Below are 26007 nucleotides of genomic sequence, written 5' to 3'. Positions count from 1 at the left end.
TGGCAACTAGTAACGTGTAAATTTTATTTCATAAGTCAGATTTATACTTTTTGATAGATAGATGTCGCCAAATGTCTGTTTTCATTAACTTTGATCAAAAGATCAAAAGGATTTTTTTAGGACAGTATGCCTTTGTGAAATGAAAGTTCATCCTCAGAAGCTCTAAAGACCATAAGAAGGTCATCAACATACCTTTTAAAACACAAAATGTTATTTGCAAAGGGGTTATCCATGTTCTCACAAGACGTAATTCCACTGGAGGTGCATCTTTTTTGGCCTCAAAAGTCCATAGTTTCTAGTCCACCCTTATGTGGAATGTTAGTGTACAGGCTTTCAATGTCAAAGGTTATCAGGAAGGACTTGTCAGGCTAAGAGATGTCTGTCACCAATTTTAGAACCCACTAACAAAGTTCATGCATTCAAATTGAAAGTTGATTCATATACATTTTACAGACAGCTACATTTAAAATATTTTTTTCATAATAAGGGTAATATGACAATTGGAGAGGAGTAATAGTCCTCTGAGTAAGTAAATCCACTTTTATGCCTCCTGGTGCTCCTAATCTACACTTGCCACATTTATTAGACTACTGGAAAAAGATACTGAAGCAGGGGTCAAATCAACTAATAGGTTGAAGAGTTACATTAGTTTACGTTTAGTTTAAGAAAGGCCCTGAGAAAACTAAGAGATTATTCAAGAATTGTTATAAAACCAGCTGATAAAGGAGGAGCTGTTGTGATACAAAATACAAAGGACTATGTGTCTGAGGCATTGAGACAGCTAAGTAATAGTACTTTTTAAAAGACTGTTGCAGCAAAACGCAGTTGAGAAATACATAGAAGGAAGCAATGACATTTTTAATGATGTGGTAGATAAAAGGGGGATTACCCAAGAATCAGCATGATTTATTGAAAATTTAATATCCTCTCACTCGTGTTTTCTATTTATTAAAAGTTGTTAACAGTTGTAGCTAGCAGGAATTTCTTATCTGAATCTTTAAGTTGATTTGTGGACAATTGCATTAAAGACATTATAAAAACCATGTTGACAAAGTCTTTTCCAACTCCAAACCACTAATAAGATTCATCTGGGACTTATATTATGTTCTTGTGGCTTGCTGCAAGATCGTCTGTTCTTCCCATTATGTCCGAGCTTGTCATTGCAGGTGCTAGAACACAAACCTGCAATCAAACTCACTGCAAATATATGCATAAATATTTACTAATGACACAAATGGAAAAAAACAACAAAACAGAAAATGCAGAACCTCATTATCTTTAATTTTAAAAATAGTAAAAAGACTAAAAAAAGAACAGTATAATTGCTATTATACATTGTCATAGTTTCAACTTCAAGAAATGCTCAGTTAACATGACATATTTCTTTAGAAGAAAATACAAATATATTATTACATCTATTTAGCATCCATAATCGTATCAACTTAAAATTCAACCTTAATTTCAAGTCCATTCGATCAACAGAGAACTTGCTCTGTCTTCATTCCCCAGAGTCGTCTTCATCTGGTGAGGCAGGTTTGGGCTTAGCCAGGTTGGCCCTGACCCGAGCCTGGTCCACAGCATCCAGCAGGTTTTTGGAGTCCAGTGCCAGAGTGTGAGCGGCCGTCAACATCTGCCGTTGACATTCCTCCTTCAGCGACGTTATGTAGTTCTGCTGAGCCAGTCGCATCTTACTGATCAGGTCCCCTAAGTCCTTGTTCAGTAGTTTCTTAGTGCCCTCGATCTGAGACAGGGAGGGGGAAAAGACATTTGGTCAAATTTCAGTTTCTCTTTTAATAAGAGTAGAAAAAATTAAGAGATTTGAAGAGTGACTTAATAAATATAGTTACGGTTTTGTAATCTTTAATTATATGAAATGCAAGTAACATTAATTTAACCGTCCTAGGATACAGTGTTAGAAAGAAAAGCTCTCAAATGTTACCATCTAGCTGTTTTTCAGTGTCCTTATCTAATGTGCAGCAGGTTTCCCCATTCAAATAATTCATACATATCCAGTCTACTGACTGCATGTACACTATCAGGCTTGTGCTAGTCGAGGCTTGTGCTAGTCACAAGATCGCTGATGTAATTGCTGATGTAATCTGCACTCTGCGCATGCGTTGGCGTCTGTAGCCACCTGTCGGAAGCTCCGTCTTAAACCGGACTCTTATCCAGTTTTAATCCACTCTTTTTCGTTACATTTTTTATATCCTTTTTATTTAACTTAAGTTTTTAACTTAAGTTTTACTTCGAGTCTCCCTGATACGGATCTCTTTCGGCGGACAGTGCCTGCCGACACTGTTGCATCTCCTCCACCGGCTACATCTCCTTCACCGGCTACATCTCCTGCACTGTGCCGCCGGTCTGCCACTGGGCCTGATCGGCGGCCGTCATCCCGGTCAAAAACCTCTGCTTCCTGACGTAGGATCCTGAAGGAGGCTGTGCTCAGACGCTCCGGAGACCGTCTCTACCCTGCACCGTCGGGTAGCCCTTCTCTCAGGTTTGTTACTGCTACTCCAACACTCGGCAGCTCACACACTCCATCCTCAGTCTGCACGCAGTGTTGAAGCAGATTCTGCTCAGTCCTGCTCTGGAACCCCACAACCGGCATCTCCTCGTCCTCTTTTCTCCCCAACCACACTAATAAGTGGTGGCTCCATAACCAGAAACATCCGTTTCTTTAACGCTACCACTCACTGCTTCCCCGGTGCCACCACGGCTGACATTTTAAAAAAACTCCAGGACCTAATGCCATCTCTCCCGTCCTCCATCACAAGAGTGATAGTCCATGTCGGAACAAATGACAAAGCTCTTCAGCTGTCTGAGCTGACAAAATCAGATTTTAACCGTCTTTTTAACTTTTTAAAGTAGTGTGGAAAGTCCGTTTTTATCTCTGGTCCCATTCCCACAGTTGGTCGCGGTGCTGGCCGCTTCAGTAGACTCCTTGGCCTCCACGACTGGCTGCAGTCCGCCTGTAGGGCTCACCGTGTGTGTTATGTGGATAATTTTAATATTTTCTGGCAAAGAATGTCTCTTTTTAAGACAAACTGACTTCACCCAAACAAACGGGGCTCAGAAATGTTAGCTGCTCACATACAGCATGTGGTGCGGTCCACACATGACTTACGAGAATGACTAATCATTGAAGCAGCACACCTGGACACACCACCGGTCACTGAACAGATCTCTGCCTTACTGCCACAAACAACTGTCTCCACCTGCTGGCATGTAAAGCCTTCTGCTCCCAGCGCTGTTCCAAAGACTTCTATTCCTGTCATCATCACGCATAGACCAGTAAACCGAAATGTGCACATCCCACACAGAAATATTAGTAATCTCTTAAGGATTAGGACAACTGCACCAACTCCAGCACCCAGAACAAACTCGTTTAAAATGGCTCTCATCAATGTGAGATCACTTTCAAGTAAGACTTTTATCTTAAATGATTTTATCTTGTCTGCAAATCTAGATTTTATGTTTTTAACTGAATCCTGGTTGCAAATGAATGACTATAGCCAGCTAGCTGAACTGTGTCTGCCTCAATATGATTGTTTTAGTCAGTGGTCGTGGTGGTGGGCTAGTGAGCGTGTATAGGAAATATTTCAAATGTCATCAAGTACGCTGTGATGAATTTAACTCCTTTGAAGTTCTCACTCTTAAAGTTGGAGGGCTGCAACCTATCATATTTGTTATAATTTATCGCCCCCCAAAACCGCCTGGAGGATTTTTATCAGAACTTCCTGAATTTTTATCTACTCTGGTTTTAAATTATGACAGAATTGTTCTTTGTGGCGATTTTAATATTCATGTTGATGACCCCACCAATGTTAATGCAACTGACTTTTTAAATATGGCCACTTCTTTTAACTTCAAACAACATGTTAAAGGGCAAACCCATAACCGTGGTCATACACTGGACTTGGTTTTTACCCTGGGTGTCAGCATATCCTCTGTGGAATTGGTGGACATGACCATATCTGACCACAGATGTATTGTTTTTAGCTGCGATTCGCCTGTTACTCATGCCGCCTCACCAAGCTCTGTGTGTTCTCGCATCTTTAATGAACAAAGCGTTTCAAAGTTTTGCGCATTCTTTCAGAGCCAAAGCCAACACCTGTCTGATTCCAATACCAACAATCTGGTCGATCACTTCAATCATATCTGCTTGTCGTCACTAAATATTACTGCTCCTCTAAAGGTTAGGCCTACGTCTAAAGCTAGTAAGCAAAAATCCAGTCTCCAAGTCCATTACCTCAGTCTGAAGGATTTATTAATTAAATACAATAACTTGGTTAGGATGCGAGAACATACTATTTTTCTGAACTCATTACTACACATAAACACAATCCCAGGTTTCTGTTTAAGACTGTGGATCAGCTGGTAAACCCAACACCTCCTTGTGCCTCAGCTGGAAGTAATGATGACTGTGAATTGTTTTTATCTTATTTTACCAATAAGGTGGTGTCAATCAGAGCCTCTATTACCCCCGCGGCCTCTTACTCAGAGGTTCCTCACCAGCAACAAGAGAGTTTTAACCAGTTTTATCCCATCGAAGTTTTTACTGAAAGTAATAGATTCTGTTGGGCCCCATTTGATCTCTGTTTTCAACAGCTCCCTATCTACTGGTTGTGTCCCTGATTATTTTAAAACGGCTTGCGTGAACCCACTTTTAAAGAAACCTAGTTTAGATCCCTCCCTCCCACATAATTTTAGACCAATTTCAAAACTGATTCTAGAAAGAATTGTGTCCAAACAGCTGCTCACTGTACTGGAAAATAACAAAATATTTGAAAAGTTTCAGTCTGGTTTCAGGAAGTACCACAGCACTGAGACTGCCCTGCTTAAAGTCACCAATGACCTTTTAATGTCTGCTGATGAAGGCTTGTGCTCAGTCCTGGTACTCCTGGACCTTAGCGCTGCTTTTGACACCATTGATCACAACATCATGTTAGACAGACTGAAGCAATGGGTGGGGATCTCTGGTACTGCCTTAGAATGGTTTTCATCCTACCTGTCAAATAGGAAGTTTTGCATGTCTGTAAACAACTATGTTTCTTCGTTCTGTCCAGTTAAATATGGTGTGCCTCAGGGGTCGGTCTTAGGACCCATTTTGTTTTCCTTGTATCTGCTTCCCCTTGGACATATTATCCATAAACATGGCATTTCTTTTCATATTTATGCTGATGACACACAAATATATTTGCTCGTCAGATCCACAGACCCTGGAATGCTGAGTTCACTTAACAACTGCCTTTGTGAAGTTAAAAAATGGATGTCAAATAATTTCCTCCAGCTGAACTCAGACAAAACAGAAATCCTGGTCATTGGGTCCCAGCAGATGGCAGTAAATCACCCTAGTAAATCACATTAAGCCTGTGGCAAAGAACCTTAGTGTTTGGTTTGATAGTTATTTAAATTTCAAGCAGCACATCACAAAGCTTATTCAATCATGTTTAGCAAAAATTCGATCTATGTTAACTTTTTAGGACACCGAGACCATTTTACACGCCTTCATCTCATCACGCCTGGATTATTGCAACAGCCTTTTCACCTGTTTTCACCAAAAATCTATTGATCAACTCCAGACTGTCCAGAACTCAGCTGCCAGGCTTTTAACCAGAACAAAGAAATATGACCACATTACTCCTATTTTAGCTTCATTACACTGGCTCCCAGTATGTTTTAGAATTGACTTTAAAATTCTATTGATTACTTTTAAAGCTCTTTATGGCCTCTCGCCTTGTTATATTTCTGAACTTTTAGTCCCATACACACCAGCACGTACCTTGAGATCCTCGGGCAGAGGTCTGTTGTCTGTTCCAGAGTCTCGACTGAAAACTAAAGGGGACAGAGCCTTTGCTGTCAGGGCCCCGAGGCTGTGGGACAGCCTGCCCGAGGAAATCAGGTCAGCTGAGTCAGTGAACTCTTTTAAGTCCCTTTTTAAAAGATACTTTTATAGGAGAGCCTTTCCCAATCTTATTTGACTTTATTTAATCCCTTTTATTTTATTCTATTTTACTAATTTTATATTTATCTTAAACATGTATTTTAGTCTTTTCAATGTTTTCATGCTTTTATCTTGTATTGTTTTTGTATTATTGTCTCTTGGGTATTATTGTCTTTACACTTGTTAAAGCACTTTGTAACTTGTTTTTGAAAAGTGCTCTACAAATAAAGATTATTATTATTATTATTATTATTATAAAACAATGAGGACAGACAATGGTTGATGCAAAGAGCAATGAGGTGAGCCCTACCTCTGTTGTGACAGAGCTGTGCAGAGAGGGCAGGATCTCATCAACACTTTGAATGAGGCTACGGAGAGTGATGCCCACCGTCTGAAAGGGGGGTGAGGGAGAGATTTGGAAAAGGGAGGTAGGAGGGATGAAAAAAATTGATGATTTCTTTATATCAGTCATAACCATATCTTAGTTTACTGTGTTAAAGATTTCTTACGGCCAAAAGATTGACCTTTACACAACAAAATGTAATGAGCAGGATGCAGTTAAATGTACTAAACATATTCATGCTCCCCAGAGGATGAACTATTTTGGCCTGTCCATGATGTCTTGATCCATCCTCCATATTTCATATTCCAGCTTCAAGCGGAACAGATTTTGAAAAGATGATTGCAAAAACATCACTGTTTGTGGAAATACACAACATCATGATGGACCTACTTTGACGGCGTTGGGATACTCGGAGGCGGGCAGTGTGTTGACATCATTCTTCAGCTGGACCACCTGTTTTACCATCGCCATGACGCCGGTGTAAACCTGATCACCTGATCGGTCCAGCTCAGCTGTGGGGCGAGGCTACAACATAAAACATACATTTTTTTAATGACCAAATTTAATACATGGCTCAGTATCAGTACTAAAATCGTTGCCTGTACAAAACATTTAAACTTTTCCGTTTACAGCTTTAATGGTTCTTTTCTTAAGAAAGTAACAAATTGAAGTATATTTTCTACCAAATGTACAGTAGAGGTTTTTCTTTTACCTGTGTGACGGGAGGCATTGGGGGCTTCTCTGGAGGACCTGGCGGAGACAGATTAAACCTGCACATCTGCACATTTTTTTGACCCACACATTTTCTGCACACACGCATGACATTCTGTACACTTCTAACATAAACACAATATGATTTTGCATATACTGTATACAGTATATGGTGAAAATAAAGTTTCTTTTGATCTTTTAATGTATTTCAATAATGTAAAAAGTTTACATTTGTTTATTTGTCTTGGAATGTTTGACTATTTTTGCTCTTTTGTACGTGCAACACATTGTAACATGCTGTAATTCACATTTGGAAACCATCTGCTGTGTATTTTCATCTAGTGGTTTACTTTTATGCATAACCTATGTTCTTTTCTATATTGAACTGCTGCAATGCTCCAACATCAGATATCAAAGTCTTTTGCAGCTTAAAGTGAAAGAGGTTAGAAACAGTAAACCTTTGTTTAAGAAAGCTGCCAGCTGAAATGAAGCCTCTTAATCTGGACTCACCATTTCCTGGGCTTTTTTCAGGAGGCTGCAAACAAAAAAGGAAAAGAGGATGTGAAATTATCAATTGAATAATAGGTTTAAGTTTCAAGCTTCAGCTTGGGACAGATGTCAATCAGTGAATCAGTAGTGTCTCAGACAGAACATCCGAGTGCTTTAAATGTGGACTTGTACTTAAATGCTGCTTAAATAAAACCTTATAAGAGGCAGAAAACCAATGTGAACAAGGGGCTGGTGGACCAAACTACACCTAAAACACTTGTTCAGGATCTACAGAACATTAACAGGTATGTCTCTGCCCCCTAGTGGTCAAAACATGCTTAACGCAGCTTTAATATACCTCTCAAATTCAAGCACCCCTCACTGGTGTGTGCAATTGCTTGATGTGGGTAGAGAGAAAGAGTTTCCATAAGTGTATGGTTGTAACCCTTTTGAAGGATGTTTTACAACTCTCAGCCTCCCGGGCATCCTAGCTTTAGTGACACGGGTTTGAAGCTGGCTTAAATTTGATGCATCACATTTATCTATATAAGTTGCTGGGTAATATCATGCATGTGAAACCATTTTTACCAACAATACTGTGAGTGGTAAACAATATATAGTGTAATTGTTGCCAATGTTTACATAATTTGTACAATTTGTTTACTTTTTATATAAAACCAGTTTTTTAAAGTTGCATTTTCTATTTACATATAGACATATATATAGTATGTAAACTATGTAAAAATCTTTTCTTTTCAAATACATTTAGTGTTGCACAAGACACAAGGACCTTTCCCTGTGATCTTTAATTACACCACTGATTAACAGTTGGTCAGATTAATTATGCTAACATCTGTGCAATAGTTGGTCATCTAAAAATACACCCCTGCACTGGTCTGACATGAATATTGTTAAGTAAGTAATAAGTAAATTATGCATAATGACAGTCTCGTTTGCTTCCATAGCTTCACTTAATATAATATTTCTGTAAAGTAGGAATTTGATTAAGATCTTCAAAGATGTAACCAAGGGCATCACTTTGTGCTGAGAAGTGGTGGGGACAAGAAGATACAAGAAGATATTACAATAAATATTCAGTACTGTGTTATATGATTTGGAGGATCTGGGGGTCCTTCCCTAGAAGATTTTGAGCATTAAACACTTTTTCCTGCATTCTAGAGACATTTTCCGGACCAATTTATGGTTGAAATGTCTTTTATATATATAAAGGGAAACACAAAATTCAGGTGTAAGGTGACAATTCAAAATATAAAAATATAATGTAATATAATGTAGTAGTAATCAGCAACTTGTTTGTTTTAGCTTAAGTTGTCCAAGAAAACTTTGACAATGCACATTTGTTATTAGATATTTACATTACATTGCTTGTTTCTTATTGTGCAAATTAACCCATTCTCAAAGCATTCTCGTTATTATCAGAACCATTTTAATGAATACTTTCAAAAAGTGATGGGGAGAAAATCCGCCATTTTAAAAAGTGGTGTGGACATGTCCCCAGCGTTCCCAGTGTAAATGACACCTATGGATGTAACTTCCTTCAACATCAACCTCGTGTGCACCAAGAGAAAAAAAAACATCCAAGAAAGCATGTGGGACTTTCTCACTGTGGACGGAGTCAAAAGTTTGACTCTACCCACATTGAACAACTCCCTGAATTGCTTCTCATTAAATTGGCGTAAGAGGAAATTAAAAGCAAGATAATGTACCGTGGGGTGTGAATCCACTCGCACAACAGGATCCTACAGAAAAACAGAAGCAGACTTCAGTGAATGCAGCGATGATCAATGGCTGTGCTCGCATTATGTAAGTGAAGCAGTAACTTCCGTAAGATATGTAGAGTCCCATTATTGTCATACTATTTTAGCCTGGAGACACTGAGATGTCATCACATTTAGTCAATCACATCGTGTGCTTGCCAGAGACACATCACTCTGCCTCTTCCATTGTTTCGTCACACTCCAGGCCACAAACTACTTCCTGTGTTTCCTTTGCTGAGCAGTGCAAAATGTGCTCTATTATGTGTGTGTGTGGGTGTGTGTGTGTGTGTGTGTGTGTGTGTGTGTGGTCTCTCACCAGCTGTTTCTCCTCTTGCTCCAGCCACTGTTTATCTATCAGCATCTCTCTTCTTTGCCTTTGTAAAGTGTTCTCCACCTGCGCTCTCTCTTTCTCCCATAACGGCCTGCTATCCATGTCTGTTGCCTACACACACACACACACACACGCACATTTTCACACTGATACAGTTAAGACAGTATAACTTAACATAGTATACCAGTATAATATAATGGTTTGTATGACATATTTGAATTTTTAAATAATTCTAGGAACGCATTTTGCATGTTAAAGAAGATTTTCCCCCTCAAGTCCTAACTCAAATGAGTTCATTCAGTTTATTTCTACATTTTGTTGCTAAGTCATCAAGTTTTTACACTCTGATCTAAAGACCTGAACAGCAGCTGGCATTGCAGAATGTGACTCAACAACTTCCTTCTTGCGTTTGATGTAATTTGGGAGGTTCAGTCATTGTATGTGTTGTCTGCCACCATTTTCACAATATAAATGTCAGTATTATATGTGGTTTAGAAACAAACTAATTTGCATCTCTGGGGGGAACAGGAAGTCACAGCAGAGGAATGCAACAGCTCAGTTAAACCTAACCTTTACCCTCTGTGTGTGTGTGTGTGTGTGTGTGTGTGCGTACGTGAGAGGACACCTGTATGCGTGTGCCCCGAGGAAGGCTGTTGCCATGTGTTCTGGATGGCTGGTGAGAAAAAGAAAGAGAGCGCATGTAATTTTTTAAAGGCCTATGAACACAGCCTCTCGTGGTCACCAGCCCACGTTAAAAAACTAACACATATTTTAAAATGGTAACATGTAAATGAAACAAGAAAAAGGCTGCACCAAGTACACAAAAAAATAAAATGAATCACTGAGGCACTATGTTGACCTAAGAGAGAAGTAGTAGTTTCACATTTACTTTAATACAGTTTTCTTGGAACCAGTACCTATACTGGCCATCTATAGAAGTACCTTGGGTGGAGGGTCTGTGTGGATAGGGTCAAATATTGCTGGCGTGGAGGACCTTGCTCTTTCTCGCCTCACATCCACCTCCTGCTCCAATTCCATCCTGTGGATCTCCCTATCAAACACACAAACGCAGACATCGGTTGATGCGTGCACTGTCCTAGTCTCAAATGTACAACACTCATAGTTCCTAAAATGATATCTTGATTTTATGTGTGTTCTTAAAGGTGAACTTGGCATGATATCTGACCAGTAAAAACACATTTAATTGAACCTTTTGCCAGCCTACTGGTACTGTATCTCACTACTACAAAACATTATTGGTTTCTTTTATTATTATTATTATTATTATTACAACCCAGGCTAGTTTTGGGTATACTGGGCTTATTTTTGTCAGTGTCAGTTGTTTGACCTGAAAGATTTGAATCTCTGAAAGGATTGCTCAGGAAGTAGAAACCTTTATAACACTGGAAACACATTATGAGAATGACGTGCAGACAAATCCTTTTCACTCTTGAAACAATAGTTTCACTATGAAAACATTTTCAAGACTTTCAGAACTCACATATACCTCATATATAAGTTCTTTCAGGTCTTTAAAGATAAGAAAAAAACAGGAAAGTTGCAAGTAAGTAAAGTTTTAGGTCTAGCAGTAATAGAGGAGAAGAAATGCATGTGTGTTGTGTGAGTGTGTACCGCAAGGAGCAGACGAGCTGGCTGAAGCTGGGCCGGCTATGCGGCTCATAGGCCCAGCAGTTGGTGAGCAGGGAGTAGATGGTGGGCGGGCAGCGCGGCGGCATGGGGAGTCGAACTCCCGATTCTAGCTGGTTGATCACCTGCCCATTCTCCAACCAGAAGAAAGGCTGCTGGGCCATTGAGAAGATCTCCCAAACACACACACCTGTTTGAACACACACAGTCCTGCTCCACTTAGGTACTGTTGCTTATAAAATTCAGCAAGAGAACAGCGTGACCAGGGTTCTGTTCTGGCCTAAAGTGAACCTTTATGGGAAAGACAGATGCTGCAGTTTCCCAGAAAAAGGATAGGAATGTTATAGCCAGTCCAAAAAAAATTATGTAATACCGGAAGGCAAATGCTTAGATTACAGATGTTTTCATGCCTTAATAAGAGAATACCAGGGAATAAGGAAAATAGCAGGTTGGTGGCCAAAACTGTGGCACAGTTAAAGTTAAGTCAATGATTGTGTATGTAGTCTTTCAAATTTCTATATAAGTGGATCACTAGGAAAGGCTCCTCAGTTCTCTTGGACCAGTAGACAGAAGAAGGAAACTCACGCCTCCCCGGGTCAGTTTTCATCTCTGATAGATTAAATTGTCTAGGGAAATAATTTCGCATTATTATAGTTTTATCCAAAATTTTGTTTCATCTAATTTCCTGAATTGAATTACCTTTGATAATCTGAATATCACTTCTGGGGTTTGAGATATTCTCTCACTCATTGGGATTATATAACACATTTTCCTGATAGATTGTTAATGATTGTCACACTCATGTAAAAAGACACACTAGGATATACATGTGCATGCAGAAGAGTGTATTTCTCACCAAACATCCAAACATCACTGGATGTGGTGAAGCGCCTGAAGTTGATGGACTCAGGTGCCATCCATTTGATCGGTAATCGACTAACTGAGGCTGCGCACAAAAGAGAAATATATAATAAGACAATTGGACAAAAATGCAGATCTTGTATCTTCACGTCTACAAAGATTAAAAGAAGAGAGGAAGTGTGTGTACCTTTATAATACTCTTGTTCATCAATGTAGCGAGACAAACCAAAATCACCAAGCTTGACGCATTCAGGAGACGCCACGAGGACATTTCTCACCGCTATGTCTCTGCAGTACACAGACAGAACAGAACCCAGTCAGAAAGTAAACCTAATGTAAACGCCATTAAACCCATACCACTAAAACCCCATCGTAATTAATTGGATTCACACATGAATAAAACATCTATATATATATAAAAAATTACTAATTCAGTAAAGCAACAAATAAATGTTAACATTTACACGTCAAATGTGCTCTCGTCAGCTCAACATCTTTGTTCAATTTCTCTCTTGAAATGCAGTCTCCTGTTTTTAGGTTCTCTCTCAGAAAAAGTGCCACAAATACTCAAGCCTCCCTTTACCTGTGCACCATATTGAGTCCCTCCAGGTAAGCCAAGGCTTTGCAGATTTGTAGACAGTATAGGATTAAGGTTGCAGTGGTCAGGATGTTCTGCTCCTCCACGAGATAGCTGCCCAGCTGTCATGGAAACAAAGGCATCTACTTTTTCACAAGCCACAGTACAGTTGGCATTTATATAACTTAAATAAATACTGTATGAAGTTAATACACTGGCAAGTTTAAGTCTCATAATATATTTGTTTAACTAGTTAGGATCAACTTCCTAGTTTCAACAAAATTTCATTGGAAAGCAAAATCTTGAAATTAACCTTCTACTCCTGTCTGTTGACTTTGAGGTGAGACAGATTTTCCAAATGGACACAATAGATCATCATCTAGGTAATGAGCAGCAGCTTTTGTTTTTTTGTTTTTTTGTCAGCCATTCAGACATACACGTGCAAACGCATGAAACACACAGACGCACCTCTCCATGTTGATAGAGCTCCATGACAATCCAAACAGGATCAACCTCAATGACTCCGATTAGACGCACAATGTGGGGATGATCCAAATGTTTCATCAAGTCTGCAACAAACAGAGCAGTGACCCTGGGATCAATAAAATATCACATTGCATCATTTATAATTTGTTAATATCAGAGAAAGAAAATGACGGAAGAAGCCTTTGTTGACAGAAGACAGAACAGACAGACAGCAACCATGGGGGACGGTTGGGACGCAGAGAGGAGAACAAAATGTGTACGAAAGCCAGATGTGCGTCCCCAGATCGGGCGGGGGGGCAGGGATAGCCTATTGGCAATATCCTCGCTGCAACAAACACATCTCTATTTCACAAAAAAATGGAAGCCTATTATAAGCAGCAAAGTCAATCTACTAATGCTGGGCAGTTTTTCAGTGGGTGCAAGCAGCCAGGTGGCACTACTTTTTGTATTCTTATGAAAATGATGAAATAAAACAAAACAAAATTGTAGTGTGTCTGTTACTTTCTTTTTGCCATACTTTGTAGCTTTTTTATAAAAATAATAGCTCACTTCAGGCTGTGATATATGATTATTATAACACAGTTAAGGGAGTTGTAGGAATCATGATCATCATCACCCATTAACTGTGATATAATAAGCGTATATCACGGCCTGTCATGAGCTATTATATCTTTTAATTGTCTGCAGGGGCTAGCTGTTCAGTTAAAGTTACATAGACTCACTTTAAAGAACGTTTCTTTGGAATTGTTAAAGTACTTTTCTGTAGTATCAGTCAGGAATTTCAAACAGCAGGCTAATGGACAGATTGCCATAAAACTTGTCAGCATATTTATTGAATCAACCAATTCTGAAGCACCAACCTCAGGACAGAATTTTAGCTCCATGACTGCTAAAAGCTCTAGACACAGCAAAACCATCAGTGTCATGATAGTTATGTCGATTTGGTGTAATAAACACTGCAACCTCAAGGCTCTTCTATCAGGGCTCAACTGTCAGTCTTGATTTCACAAACATTTGAAAGTGAGGCACATTATTGCAAGTTTTACTAAAGAACATCACATGGATTACAAACTTTGTCGATGCTACTGCAGCACCTAGTCTGAGCTTTTTCACAAAGCCACATCAAAGCGACAGGAAGCCGACTACAGCATCTGACTGATGAAACATGCGAAACCCTGAAATGTTCCGAACTCAGATACGCCACTCTTCTGTCATCACATTTTATTTTGAAATTGCTTCTTTCTGTTCAGAATTTACTTTAAATTAAAACATTGATCAGAAATCAGTCATATTTTCAGGTGGAGAAAATTCTACCACCAAAAAGGACTTTACTAATCAGGGAAAGGGTTTAAACTTCCTGTTCCTGTCATGCTTTGCAGTTGCATCACAAATCTCCGACCCAGAAACCTGAATCTGAGACTGAAATGTGCATGGGTTGTGTTTTTTGATAGGAAGTAATCTCTGCAACAGGCACATACTCACCAGCTTCACTGAGAAACTTCTCTTTTACATCAGCTGAGCAGTCCTTACATGTTTTAATGGCCACACAGATCCTCTCGCCTGTCTAAACACACACACACACACACACACACACACACACACACACAAACATGCATATGTTACTTTCACAATAACATTTTTTTTGACAGTTTCAGCATTAAATTGGCTATATATCAAACTTACCAAACCAAGCACACGTATGATTTTATCACATTAAAAATAGACTGTGATGACACTCACTGGGCTTTTATAAACTCCCTCATGAACCTCTCCAAAGAATCCCTCACCCAGGATTCGACCCACAACAACGTCGTCTCTGGAGATACTGTGCTTCTCTGAACACACAAACATTCACAAAGAAAGGGAAAGTTGAGGAAATATGCTCCTCTAACCTGGACACAAATATTCTTCTAATAAATGAACATTTTAAATGAAATGTTTAACTTTCTAAGCGAAGCAATCCTTGAAGAACCAAATAAAATTCGTAAATGCGCCATTCAAAAAACATCACATTAATACTACCTCTCCTCATTTTGACATTACTGTGCTGCATTCAGGAACTATTAGGCGATACACCGTTTGAGCAAAATACAGTAAACAAAGAAGTAAACAAATAAGTACTCCTGAAGTACTTTAACCACCAAATATAAATGTACTTTGCCTGCTGTCTGTCTAGTAGTTTCAGAGTTGACTTGCTAGAGGACATTGCCGTAAATTTTCCATGAAACACTGCTCACCACCAGAGTCAGCTGCGCCCTCTGGAATCTCAGCATAAATATCCGAACCTGAAGTTAAGGAAATGTTGAAATTAGAAGAGTTTGCTTTGCATTTTTTCATCTGTACACAGCCACAACCAAACTGAAGAAGCAGAGTACGTTCAAAGATAAAAATTAAACGTTCGGGAGGCTGAAAGGGAACCAGAATTAAAACTCACTCAGACCTCTATCAGGACCACTGGAACCCGCACTGGAAGAGAGACAGAGATAGTCTGGTCTTAAATTTATCTTTTAAAGCAATCAATAACATTTAAAAGAAATAGAAATAGGAATATATAACCGGAACATAATCCATCTACACAATCTATGTTTCCTGTGGTTTACCACCACATTGGAAAACAAAAGTTTAAGCGTGTCACAGTTTGTGAAACTTTCCAATATGATTCATCACACTCACCATTTTGGGATGTCAGGAAGTTTCAGTCTTGTGTCTCTCCCTGAAAGAATCAGGTATTTGGTTGAGTCGTCAATCCAGCATGATTTATTCAGGGGTTTAGAGAATGAAAGGAACATTACAGGGTTTTATACCTCATAGCACTTTGGTACATTTTGGTTCCTATCAGTAATAATAACATTTCACCCGTGTGAAATATGAATGCAGCCTCATTGCTACACAGCTTTAAGTAGATAGTAGTGTGAGCAACATAACTGTTTAAAATAAAGGTACCAGTTTAATAATATTATTCAAACCACATATTTGAAGTGATAAAGAAAGTGAATGAGACTGACGTCATGTGAATTTGGTGAGTAATGTCATCATAATTCATGGAAAATGAGAACGGAAAATAAAAAATAAAATCTCAGGATGTAAAAATAATGGTAATGGCGAGGTCTGCATAGCCAATGTTAAAACTGCTGGATAGTTTAATAACTTTAGATTTAGATTGTTAAATAGTTTAATTACATTTTGACTCATCAAGAGGAGCATTTTCATAAAAGGTTGATACTTTCAAGTGCACCTTTGCTGGACTTGATAATGAGCAAGCTCTCAGCGCTGCCTTCCAGCCGGCAGTAGCCGTCAATCAGGTCGGCCATGTTCTCTGCCACAGCCAGAGAGGAGGTGTTCACTGACAGCGACTGGAGGGTGGAAGAAACAAGACATTCAGTCTTTGTTAAACTGCTTTAACTTATAAAAAAGCTTTGCACCTTAATCTGACTTCTAAAAGTGCAACTCAAAGGCCAGAGAAAATTTGCTATGTGTAAAGGGCAAAATGCTCTGAATGAGGTGGAAACAGCTAACCTGTGAACAGATTTTTTAAAAAGTAACGGATCCACAAGACTCCAGGAAGACTGAACACATCTAAGAAATAGTTCCAGCATCCACCTCCCCTTAAAAACACAATCTTTCATTTATACCCTTTGGGTTTTGTATGGACTGAGCAAATGCTAAGCTAATCAGCTGCTGCACAAACATGAAAGTAGAATCCACCTTCTCATCTAACTCTCAGCGAGAAAGCAAATAAGCATATTTGCCAAGATGTTGAAGTATTCCTTTAGGAAGTTTAGAGTTACCTGTGTGGCTCCCTCTATGTGCACAGTAAGCAGAGCGCGACCGTCACTCTCTGCAGAGCAGGAGATACTGCGCACCTGAGAGAACGTGGCCAAACGCACGGGCTGAAGACCAAAGAAACAAAGATGTAATAAAACAGGATCTGTTTATTTATTATATTATTTATATATATATTGTATATGCTATTAAAAACTTTGTTTTCCTCCTGTTCCAAGTGTTGAATGTAGTGTATTTATATTTGTGGCCTAATGTTTAATGGCTTGCATACTATAAGAATAAGAATAATGTGATTATTAATCGTGTAATTTGTGTTTTCATACCCATGTGCACGAAACTGTCTTTGCATATCTGGCCATCTTTCATGTTGCATAAATATTACAAGTAGTTGTGAGTAAATGACAAAATTTTCCCACAGGAAGCCTTTAACAAAAGCTGCAAGAAAGTGAGTGTGAACTTACTGTGGAGTTTTCAGTTTGCTGACTGATGCCTTCAGGGCTGATGACAAGGTCTATTGTGAGGCTCCAACCATGCTATGGACACCGGACAACAAACAACAACATTTAGCTTGAAATGTGACAAGACACATAACATATTTTTCACTTGACAGACCACTTTTTCACTTGTCACACACCAAACTCTCAAAGGCTCACCACTAGCTGGCAGGCGAAGCTCTCCTGTGTGTAGCTGTAGCACTGAGCCAGAGTGGTGAAGAACCTGGTCATGCACTGGTCCTGGTTCAGGGTGGCATAGCCCTGAAACGTCTGCTGGATCAGCCGACGTAACTGCTTAGGCTGACACATTGCACACAGACAAACATCAGACAATAAAAATTTAAACTTTGTAATTTCATTGTATTATGTAACTTCAACATGACACTATCTACAGGTTTAGACAGAGAAAAGCACATTCATACAAGGCAAATTACTGTTTAGTAGCTGTTTCGGCTCTCTACCTTCATGCTGTTAATCAGCTCTCTAGGAAAGAACAAGTCCAACCCCACATCCTTCCTAAGGAAAGAAAAGTCAGACCACCATCAGAAAACAAACACACCTTTTCAAAAACATGTCAGATATGCAATCTCCACAAAGAAACATAGCCAGGATTCAAACCAGGACCTACTCTAATAGTTCAAAGTTGGACTTTTTCTCCAGTCCGTGTGGATTCATGTCTTTGTAGAATCTCCTGCAAACACAATAAATGATGTTTTATAAACATATGAACCAGCAGAATTTAGTTTTCATGAAAAATATTTAGCTGTTTCAAATAGACAATTTCTTGCTTGAGGCTGTTGTGCATTACCTTATTTCCAGACAACCGAGCTGTAGAGCCATCCCGTCACTGACTTTTGAGGCATACTGCTGCATGTAGTCACTTCGTACCTGTGAACAAACACACACACACACACACACACACACACACACACATATTTTTAAGTCTTAATCCTCCAAAAATCCTTGGTGAAGAGAGAGATATAGTAAGATATCCTCATTCCCAAGATCTAAAACTCAAAATAATTTGCAAGGGTAAACATACACAAACAGTCACACAAATGTATTACTGACCTGCTGGTAAAAGTAGAGCATGGTGGTTCTGTCATCTTTGAATTTCTCCATGAAGTCTAATGGGATGTATCTGATCCTCAGGTCATATCTGGACAAATGTCACAGTTAGCTTTGTCAAGTCATGGACTTTTTCTTTAGTTATGTCACAAGAAAAGCTTCATGAACAATTTGTCCATTGCAAGAGCTGTTCCCCAACTACATGATAAACTGTTCCCCAATTACATGCTAAATGAAACAATAGTAATTCTAACAGGGTTTAATGTTTTGTGTTTTACACTGTAAAAATAACAAAACCAAGTATTAGAAAGCATTTACTTATGGTTTTATTGATGGCTGTTGCCTTCACATTAATTGAATTACCTGGGACACATCTAAAACACACGTGCTGCACACGTAGCAGATAAAGACTGCAGTACTGACCTCCACTCAGCCTCTAGATGCTGCTGTTCGTAGCGCTGGGTGAGTTCAGACACAGTCAGGTCTGGGTGCAGCCAGTGTATCACTGAGGACTTAAGGTGTTTGAGGAGGAGGCCGTAGCAGAGCCTGTGTTTTATGTCTGGACCCACACAGCCACTGGACAGCACCATATTGATGATAGCCTGGGACATACGTTATCATACTGTTATGTCTCTGGGATGTTCAAAATGTGAATGTGATACTGTACAAGCAGCTAATGATTCAGTGTGCAACAACATAAAAGCCTCATCCACCTAATTACCTATTTCTCAACTATGTCAGTGCAAGTTTTACCTTCCAGCATCTAAAATCTAAAGCAGACTTTTATTAGAGTACATTGCAAGCAGAGTATACAGTGGAGCATAGAAGCAGAATACAGTCCAGTAATGTAAGGTATAGAGCAGGAGAGTATAGTTGCATCAGCTAAGTACAGTGTAGTACAGTCAAGAAAAGTAAAGTACTGTATAACACAGTGGAGTGCATCACAGCTGAGCACCTAGAAACATTATTCTAGTAGAGTACAGTGGAATACAGTTAAACAAAGCTGTATCCAGACAAGTTCAGGGAAATACAGTAAAGTACAGCTGAGTAAAGAACAGCAGAGTACAGACAAGTTCAATAAAGTGGAGTACCATACTGTGGAATACAGACAACACTATAAAAGGAAGTACAGGAGTATTGTACAGAGTTGAGTAATAGACAACTACAATAGACAACAATAGAAAACTGCAGTAGTAGAGTAAAGTAGCTTAGAGCATAGTGCAGTTCAGTAAAGGACAGTATAGTAGAGTACAGTAAAGTGGAGAACAGTATGGTATAATACTGTAAAGTAGAGTAAAGTACATTATAGTTCAGTAAAGTAAAGAGAAAAGTATAGTAGAGGACAGCAAACTAAAGGACAGCAAAGTGTAATATAGTAGAGAAAAAACAGTAAAGTGGATTACAGTAAAGTACATTAAAGGATAATAGAGTACAACGCTGTAGTAGTGGAGTACAGAAACATATGGCTTAGTGTAGTTAAGTCGAGGACAGTATAGTAGAGTACAGTACAGTGGATTAAAGGATAATAGAGTACAAAACTGTAAAGAGCAATAATAAAGTACAGTAGTGTAAAGCATGATGCAGAAAGAAGAGGACAGTATAGTAGAGTACAGTAGTGTAAAGCATGATGCAGTTACTTAGAGGACAGTATAGTACAATACAGTACAGTAGAGAACAGTATGGTATAGTACTGTCAAGTAGAATAAAGTACATTATAGTACAGTGAAGTAAAGAGGAAAGTATAGATAATAGAGGACAGCAAAGTGTAGTATAGTGGAGAAAAAACAGTAAGGTGGAGTATAGTTACATGCATTAAAGTACAGTAAAGTAAAGAAAAAAGTAAATAGAGGACAGCAAAGTAGAGGACAGTATAGTAGAGTACAGTACAGTGGAGAACAGCAGTGTGTAGTGCTGTCAAGTAGAATAAAGTAATGTACATTAAAGTACAGTAAATTAAAGAGAAAACTATATTAGAGGACAGTAGCATAGTAAAGTTAAGACGAGGACAGTAGTGTATAGCATAGTACAGTAGATTACAGTAGAATAAAGCATATTGTAGAAGACAATATAGTACAGTGCAGCAGTGTATAGCATAGTGTAGTAAAGTAGAAGACAGTATACTAGAATACAGTAGCTTAAAGCATAGTGTAGTTAAGTAGAGGACAGTATAGTAGAGTACAGTAGCGTATAGCGTAGTGCAGTAAAGTAGAAGACAGTATAGTAGAGTGCAGTAGCGTATAGCGTAGTGCAGTAAAGTAGAAGACAGTATAGTAGAGTGCAGTAGCGTATAGCGTAGTGCAGTAAAGTAGAAGACAGTATAGTAGAGTACGGTAGCGTATAGCGTAGTGCAGTAAAGTAGAAGACAGTATACTAGAATACAGTAGCTTAAAGCATAGTGTAGTTAAGTAGAGGATAGTATACGGTTGTAGAGTACAGTAGCGCATAGCATAGTGTAGTTAAGTAGAGGACAGTATAGTAGAGTACAGTACAGTGGATAACAGTATGGTGAACTGTAAAGTAGAGTAAAGTACATTATGGTACAGTAGAGTACACAGTAGAGTACAGTAGAGTTTACCCTGATAGTCCACCCCTCCTCACAGCGGACCAGTTTGAAGTTCTTGCCGAGGTTGGAGCTGTTGCTGAGGAAACACACTTTGATGATCTTCACCGGGAAGACGTTGTCCCTGGCCACAGTTGATGTGGGAGACAAATCTGAGGAATCTGATTGGCTGGTGGGAGACATGCTCCTCCAGGACAGGGTGCTGGTGTCTCCCGACATCACAAACACTCAACACACACACACACCAAGACACACACGACGTGTATGCTACTGCATAGTGTTCTTCCTTCTCTGTCATGCACACGCAGCCACATAAAACACAGACATGAAGGGATACATCTAAGCTGGAGACAGACAGGGTTTGGACAGAACAAACTACGATTACATGAGCTGTTGGAATTGAAGAACATTCATATCTCAGTAGATGATTCAACTTCTGCTGCGATTCCTCTGCACTCACCACCACCAGCAAGCTCCACGTCCCAGCACGAGAAATGTGTTATCACTGTTTAAAACTGAAGACAACAGACTACATTACTTTGTAAAGTGCAGATTTGATCGTCTTTGGCAGGTTAACAGAGCAGAGTAATCCAATGCTATGCCCCGAAGAAGCATTGGTAAATGAAAGAGGAAACGGTGCTTACGGGCAAATAAGGAAGTTGAAGTGCAGCTAACAGAAAAACTGACAGGGCTGATGAAACTGTCGTGTCACCCCCTGTCTCAATGATACCAAACCACAACTCACACCCACTGTGCAAAACAGGCATGGCCTACATTATACTAATGTGCTTTCTTCCAAAAGATTTGATGAGGAAAAGCACAGCATAGGTGAAAATGGGGACTTGGGCCTGATGACAGTATTTTTATATCAAGCACAACAACATGAGCTGGTTATTTACAGGTTTTTAACCACACTTGCTTGGCTCTTGGGATGCAAATGTTGGCAGGTCTCTCCAACATTCTGACTTCTTTGGTAGTGCCACCATGAGGTTGACATTTTTGCTTTTGAGTAAAATATCTCAACAACCATTGGATATATTGCTGTGACATGTGGTACAGGTATCAAAGTCCCTCCCCTGGATGAACTGTAGTACTTTGGTGATCTCTGCCTTTACTTTGTGTTCACTGATAAATAGTAATTGTTAGCATGCTAACACACTAACAAAGATGGTGTACCTAAACATTAGCATTTATTTTGAGCATGTTAGCATGCTGTTAGCATTTAGCTCAAGGCACTGCTATGCATAAATACAGCCTTACAGAGCAGATAATGTGCCAGTAGATTCTTGTTATTGAAATTCTAAGTTTTAGATCAAAGTTTTTCTTATTCATGTACATTATTCATGTTTTGTTTAAGTTTTTCTGCAGCTCTCAGGTTAGCATATGGCACTAAAGCAAGTGCCCAGTGGTGAGTTTACGCTTGGAAATGTAATTTTAGAGCCATTTAGGGTCATACCGTATGAAATGTATATTGTTAACACTGTGTACAATAATTCTTCATTGCTGATATTGAAGTTTTTGCACATTCCTTATTAATTGTTCTGTATATTTTTTGCATTTTGTGTATTAGTATTACTGTATTATTTTTTATACTTGTACAATTTTTGATCTCTTTACTTTTTAGATATTTTTATTTCTATGTTTATGTTTATGTGCACTGTTAAGCACCAGTATATACCAAGGCAAATTCGTTGTATGTGTATGTACCAATAAACCTAACTGTGTCTAAACCTGGCAATAAACCTAATTGTGTGGCTTACTTACACATTATTCTGTTCTTAAAATTAAAAGCGGCTTTCTCTAACATGAAAGCAGTCATGCAAAGCTGGAGCATGGCAGTATAAATTTGTTTGTGTAGCGAAGCGTCCTCTGTGGTGACCATGGTTCTGCTGATGGAAAGTTTTTTGATCCCCTGCTTACAGATTCTGCTTCAGTGGTTTTGTTGCCTCTGTTGACTGACTTAGTGGGCTCTCTTTGAGTGTGTGTGGGAGTTTGGGTCACATAGGTTTAAGAAAAAATGTCACAGCAGTAACCACTGTCAGGAAAAGTGTGGCCCATGTCATTTTCAGAAAACAGAGGTTTCTTTCTTCTCTGTAAAGCAAACTATACCAGTCAACTTGATACTATTACTTGCATGGTGACACTATAATGTTACTACCTATTTGGAGGATTATGCAGATACACTACATGGTGTTGTAACTCACCCGTCTGTATGTCAAATGCATTCTAACAGGATATTTTGGTACATGGATACAATTTAAGATAACGTGGCCGGCTGAATTTGTCTTTGGGCCAGTAGTTTTGAGACCTGCTGGGCATCGACTTAGTCACTGACTAACTGTCTTCGTCATTCAGCTGGTGGAGAAAGGGACTCTTGACTCTTGTCAAATCTTTATTATTGATATCCATTACAACAAGTTGACCCTGTACTTTTCAATGAGCCAGGGGTGTCACGATTGCTACAGACATCTGTATGAGATGACAGGCTGATTGTGTTTGGTTTTTCAGCTCTGGCCTTATTGGAGAGCGAGATCTGGACTTTTCTGACATGGGCAAGCCACTTCTTAACTCTCAAACATTGAGTGGAAATGATCAGTCATAATTACACTGTGATGGGAGGCTTTTTACAGTTCTACAAGTATCCAATAAGACATGGACCTAGGAGAGAGGAGAGACACATAGGGGCAACTGTGTCTCAGGAGACAGAGTGGGTCATCCAATAATCAGAAGGTCCTTCAGTCTAAACGTCTGAGTGTCCTTAGCAAGATTCCGAACCCCATCGAAGTGTGTGTTTTGAAAGTTAGTTCCTTTGTCACCTTGCATGACAGCCGCTGTCACATAACACATATCATGTACTGGCTCTGTGTTACTGAAATACCTCACACATTAAAGTGACATGGCACTTAATCTGAATACTTAGTGTGACATCCTGTTATGCATAGTGTATCAATTTTTCACACCCACGACCCAACCCAGAACTGAAGGCACAGATGATGATGCTTTCTGTTTTTACCATTTTAACAGGCATTTAAAGCTGAATTCTGATTCTGATAATTGGATGCTGAGCTAGTTTTCAAATGATGAACTCCATGTTTCCTGTTTTCATGAACACTCAGACACCCAATGCATGATGGGCATTACTGACAGATTTTTTGTGTGTGTGTGGTACAGAACAAATAATTTAACAGCCGCATTAGTTACATTCCATGAAATCAATTGAAAGCAGTGTTCCGCTGCAGTGTTGCACATTGTATGTGGATCACTAGTCTAATGGTACCTTTTACCTTTTGGTATTGTGTGATCAGCTGTCATGTAGGTCATTTGTCTGAGGAAGAAAGACCTGGTAGGGTTTAAACCTTGCCTTTGTGAGCCCAATATTTTGAGTCAAATAAAATTTTGGAAGAGAAGCTAATTGGATAATTTTTTTCAGTCACTGAATTTGATATCGTTCATATGGACTCAATGTCGGATGGGATGTACACACAATTATATGTAGTATAAATGTGTTACTTGCAAACAGGGGTCTAGTCAGAGGAGCTAGCAAAATTGGGTCCATATACTGCAGAATCCAAGCATCGATGTTAATGAAACTGAAAACATATAACTATGTTGTATCTACACAACAGTCCAACTCAAAAAATTTAATTTTGGGTATTTAGTATGTGACAAGAGTAAATAGTCTTTTCAGTTTTGCATGTAGGTATCAGGCTACCCTTAAATATCATTACAGAACACCAATAATTTATGGGGGTTTACATCAGACAAAAGTGACAATATAATGACATTTTCATACATACATTACTATGCTTTATATTCACTATATTAAGATTTTTTTAGTCATTCATATTAGGATTTTATTATAGGGTTAGTGAAATGTTACAGGATATGTTTCTGGCATTGGGTTACACTGTATGTATACCGGTATTTTAACAAACTATAAACTAGACTGTCCGACAGAGGGCGATAAACCCCGGCTTGACACTGATGATAAAAGGCTTATTGAATTAATAACGCCTTGCCCCAGGAAGAAATCAACGTAACGCGTAAGTTATGGCTTATTGAATAAATCAGTGCATTAGCAAATTTTAGGCCCACTGCTGACTTTTTATGAACAGTGATGGTGCCACTCTTCAAGCCACAACTATCACATATTTCTGATTTGCCTCTTTCTACAATAACAAGTCAGTCACAACTTAATGTAAATAATATTGAGACTAAATGTAATTAAAATATTTTGATATATTGCATTGTAAATGTACGGCACATCACACTTTATCTGTCCAAACATATGAAAGGAAATAGAGAGGAACTTGCTGGATGTAGAAATAGCCTACATTTGATTTACAGCCATTTGGGAATTTAACAGTCTATTTCAATCAGCCTTTATCAGATGAGACCCGTAGTCTGTCTGCGCTGTGGGGTTTAATTATGTGGCTGTTAGTCATCAATGGGACGGTCCTGCAACGTGCTGATGTCAAAATCCACGAAGAAAATGATTCTTAAAACGGAAGTTAGACAAATTTGCCTTCAAAGCAAAAGCACAAAAGGACTGACACACACGAAATACAAGTGCAAAACTTCTGAAAAGATAAGTCTGAAGAGAAAACAAGTCGCTTAAATTTGCAGTGAAGTACAGTTAAACTGTCTGGTTTAAGATTTGCATTTAATATTTGTAGTAGTAATGGATCCTCTGTTAACCCTGGTAGCCCAATGAAAATGAAACAGACACATTTCCACTTACTGACTCATTATTTTTCTTTTTACATTTCTGATAAAAAATAAAAAAAACAAAAACAATTCTGGTAAAAAATATTTTTACAAACCCATCCTATTTGCTTTTAATACATGTTTATAAACGCAATAGTTATAAGTGAGTTATTATTATTTGATGTTGATTTAATGTCCTCAAATTAGAATTTTAAAAAATGGTAGTCA

General features: G+C 38.8%; 1 protein-coding gene across 4 annotated transcripts; it reads right to left on the bottom strand.

Moving 5' to 3' along the window:
- Positions 1–837: 837 nt before the first annotated feature.
- Positions 838–21734, bottom strand: LOC119902997 (protein-tyrosine kinase 2-beta-like). Of its 4 annotated transcripts, none has more exons than XM_038719394.1 (30): positions 21533–21734; positions 21088–21416; positions 18936–19114; positions 18516–18603; positions 18253–18332; positions 18073–18135; positions 17906–17960; positions 17604–17744; positions 17412–17483; positions 16956–17057; positions 16403–16520; positions 15841–15880; positions 15602–15633; positions 15405–15452; positions 14908–15002; positions 14650–14731; positions 13150–13250; positions 12688–12803; positions 12292–12392; positions 12100–12189; positions 11229–11433; positions 10539–10647; positions 10210–10269; positions 9582–9707; positions 9215–9247; positions 7509–7533; positions 7000–7037; positions 6678–6812; positions 6255–6335; positions 838–1741 (listed from the first exon to the last, which is right to left on the bottom strand). In XM_038719394.1, exons 2-30 carry the CDS (start codon positions 21289–21291, stop codon positions 1499–1501), a joined length of 2862 nt encoding a protein of 953 aa, XP_038575322.1. In that variant the 5' UTR covers positions 21292–21416; positions 21533–21734; the 3' UTR covers positions 838–1498. The 4 variants fall into 4 exon arrangements, with proteins under 4 accessions (XP_038575322.1, XP_038575326.1, XP_038575338.1 ...); XM_038719398.1 differs by having other exon boundaries at positions 21088–21411; XM_038719410.1 differs by having other exon boundaries at positions 10222–10269; positions 21533–21733.
- Between the last annotated feature and the right edge of the window lie 4273 nt (positions 21735–26007).

This window comes from Micropterus salmoides, unplaced genomic scaffold, assembly GCF_014851395.1.
Source record: "Micropterus salmoides isolate LMB-PRFRI ecotype aquatic unplaced genomic scaffold, ASM1485139v1 Ms_hic_scaffold_1, whole genome shotgun sequence".
In the NCBI taxonomy this organism is placed as follows: domain Eukaryota; kingdom Metazoa; phylum Chordata; class Actinopteri; order Centrarchiformes; family Centrarchidae; genus Micropterus; species Micropterus salmoides.
This window is presented reverse-complemented; position numbering and strand designations above follow the sequence as displayed.

Excerpts from the sequence above, each read along its gene's own strand:
- LOC119902997 (XM_038719394.1), bottom strand. The coding sequence starts at position 21,291 with ATGTCGGGAGACACCAGCACCCTGTCCTGGAGGAGCATGTCTCCCACC. Across the intron at positions 15,453-15,601 it reads TGGTCCTGATAGAGGTCTGA|GTTCGGATATTTATGCTGAG; the intron begins GTGAGTTTTAAT and ends CCTTAACTTCAG. Across the intron at positions 6,813-6,999 it reads CAATGCCTCCCGTCACACAG|CCTCGCCCCACAGCTGAGCT; the intron begins GTAAAAGAAAAA and ends TTTATGTTGTAG.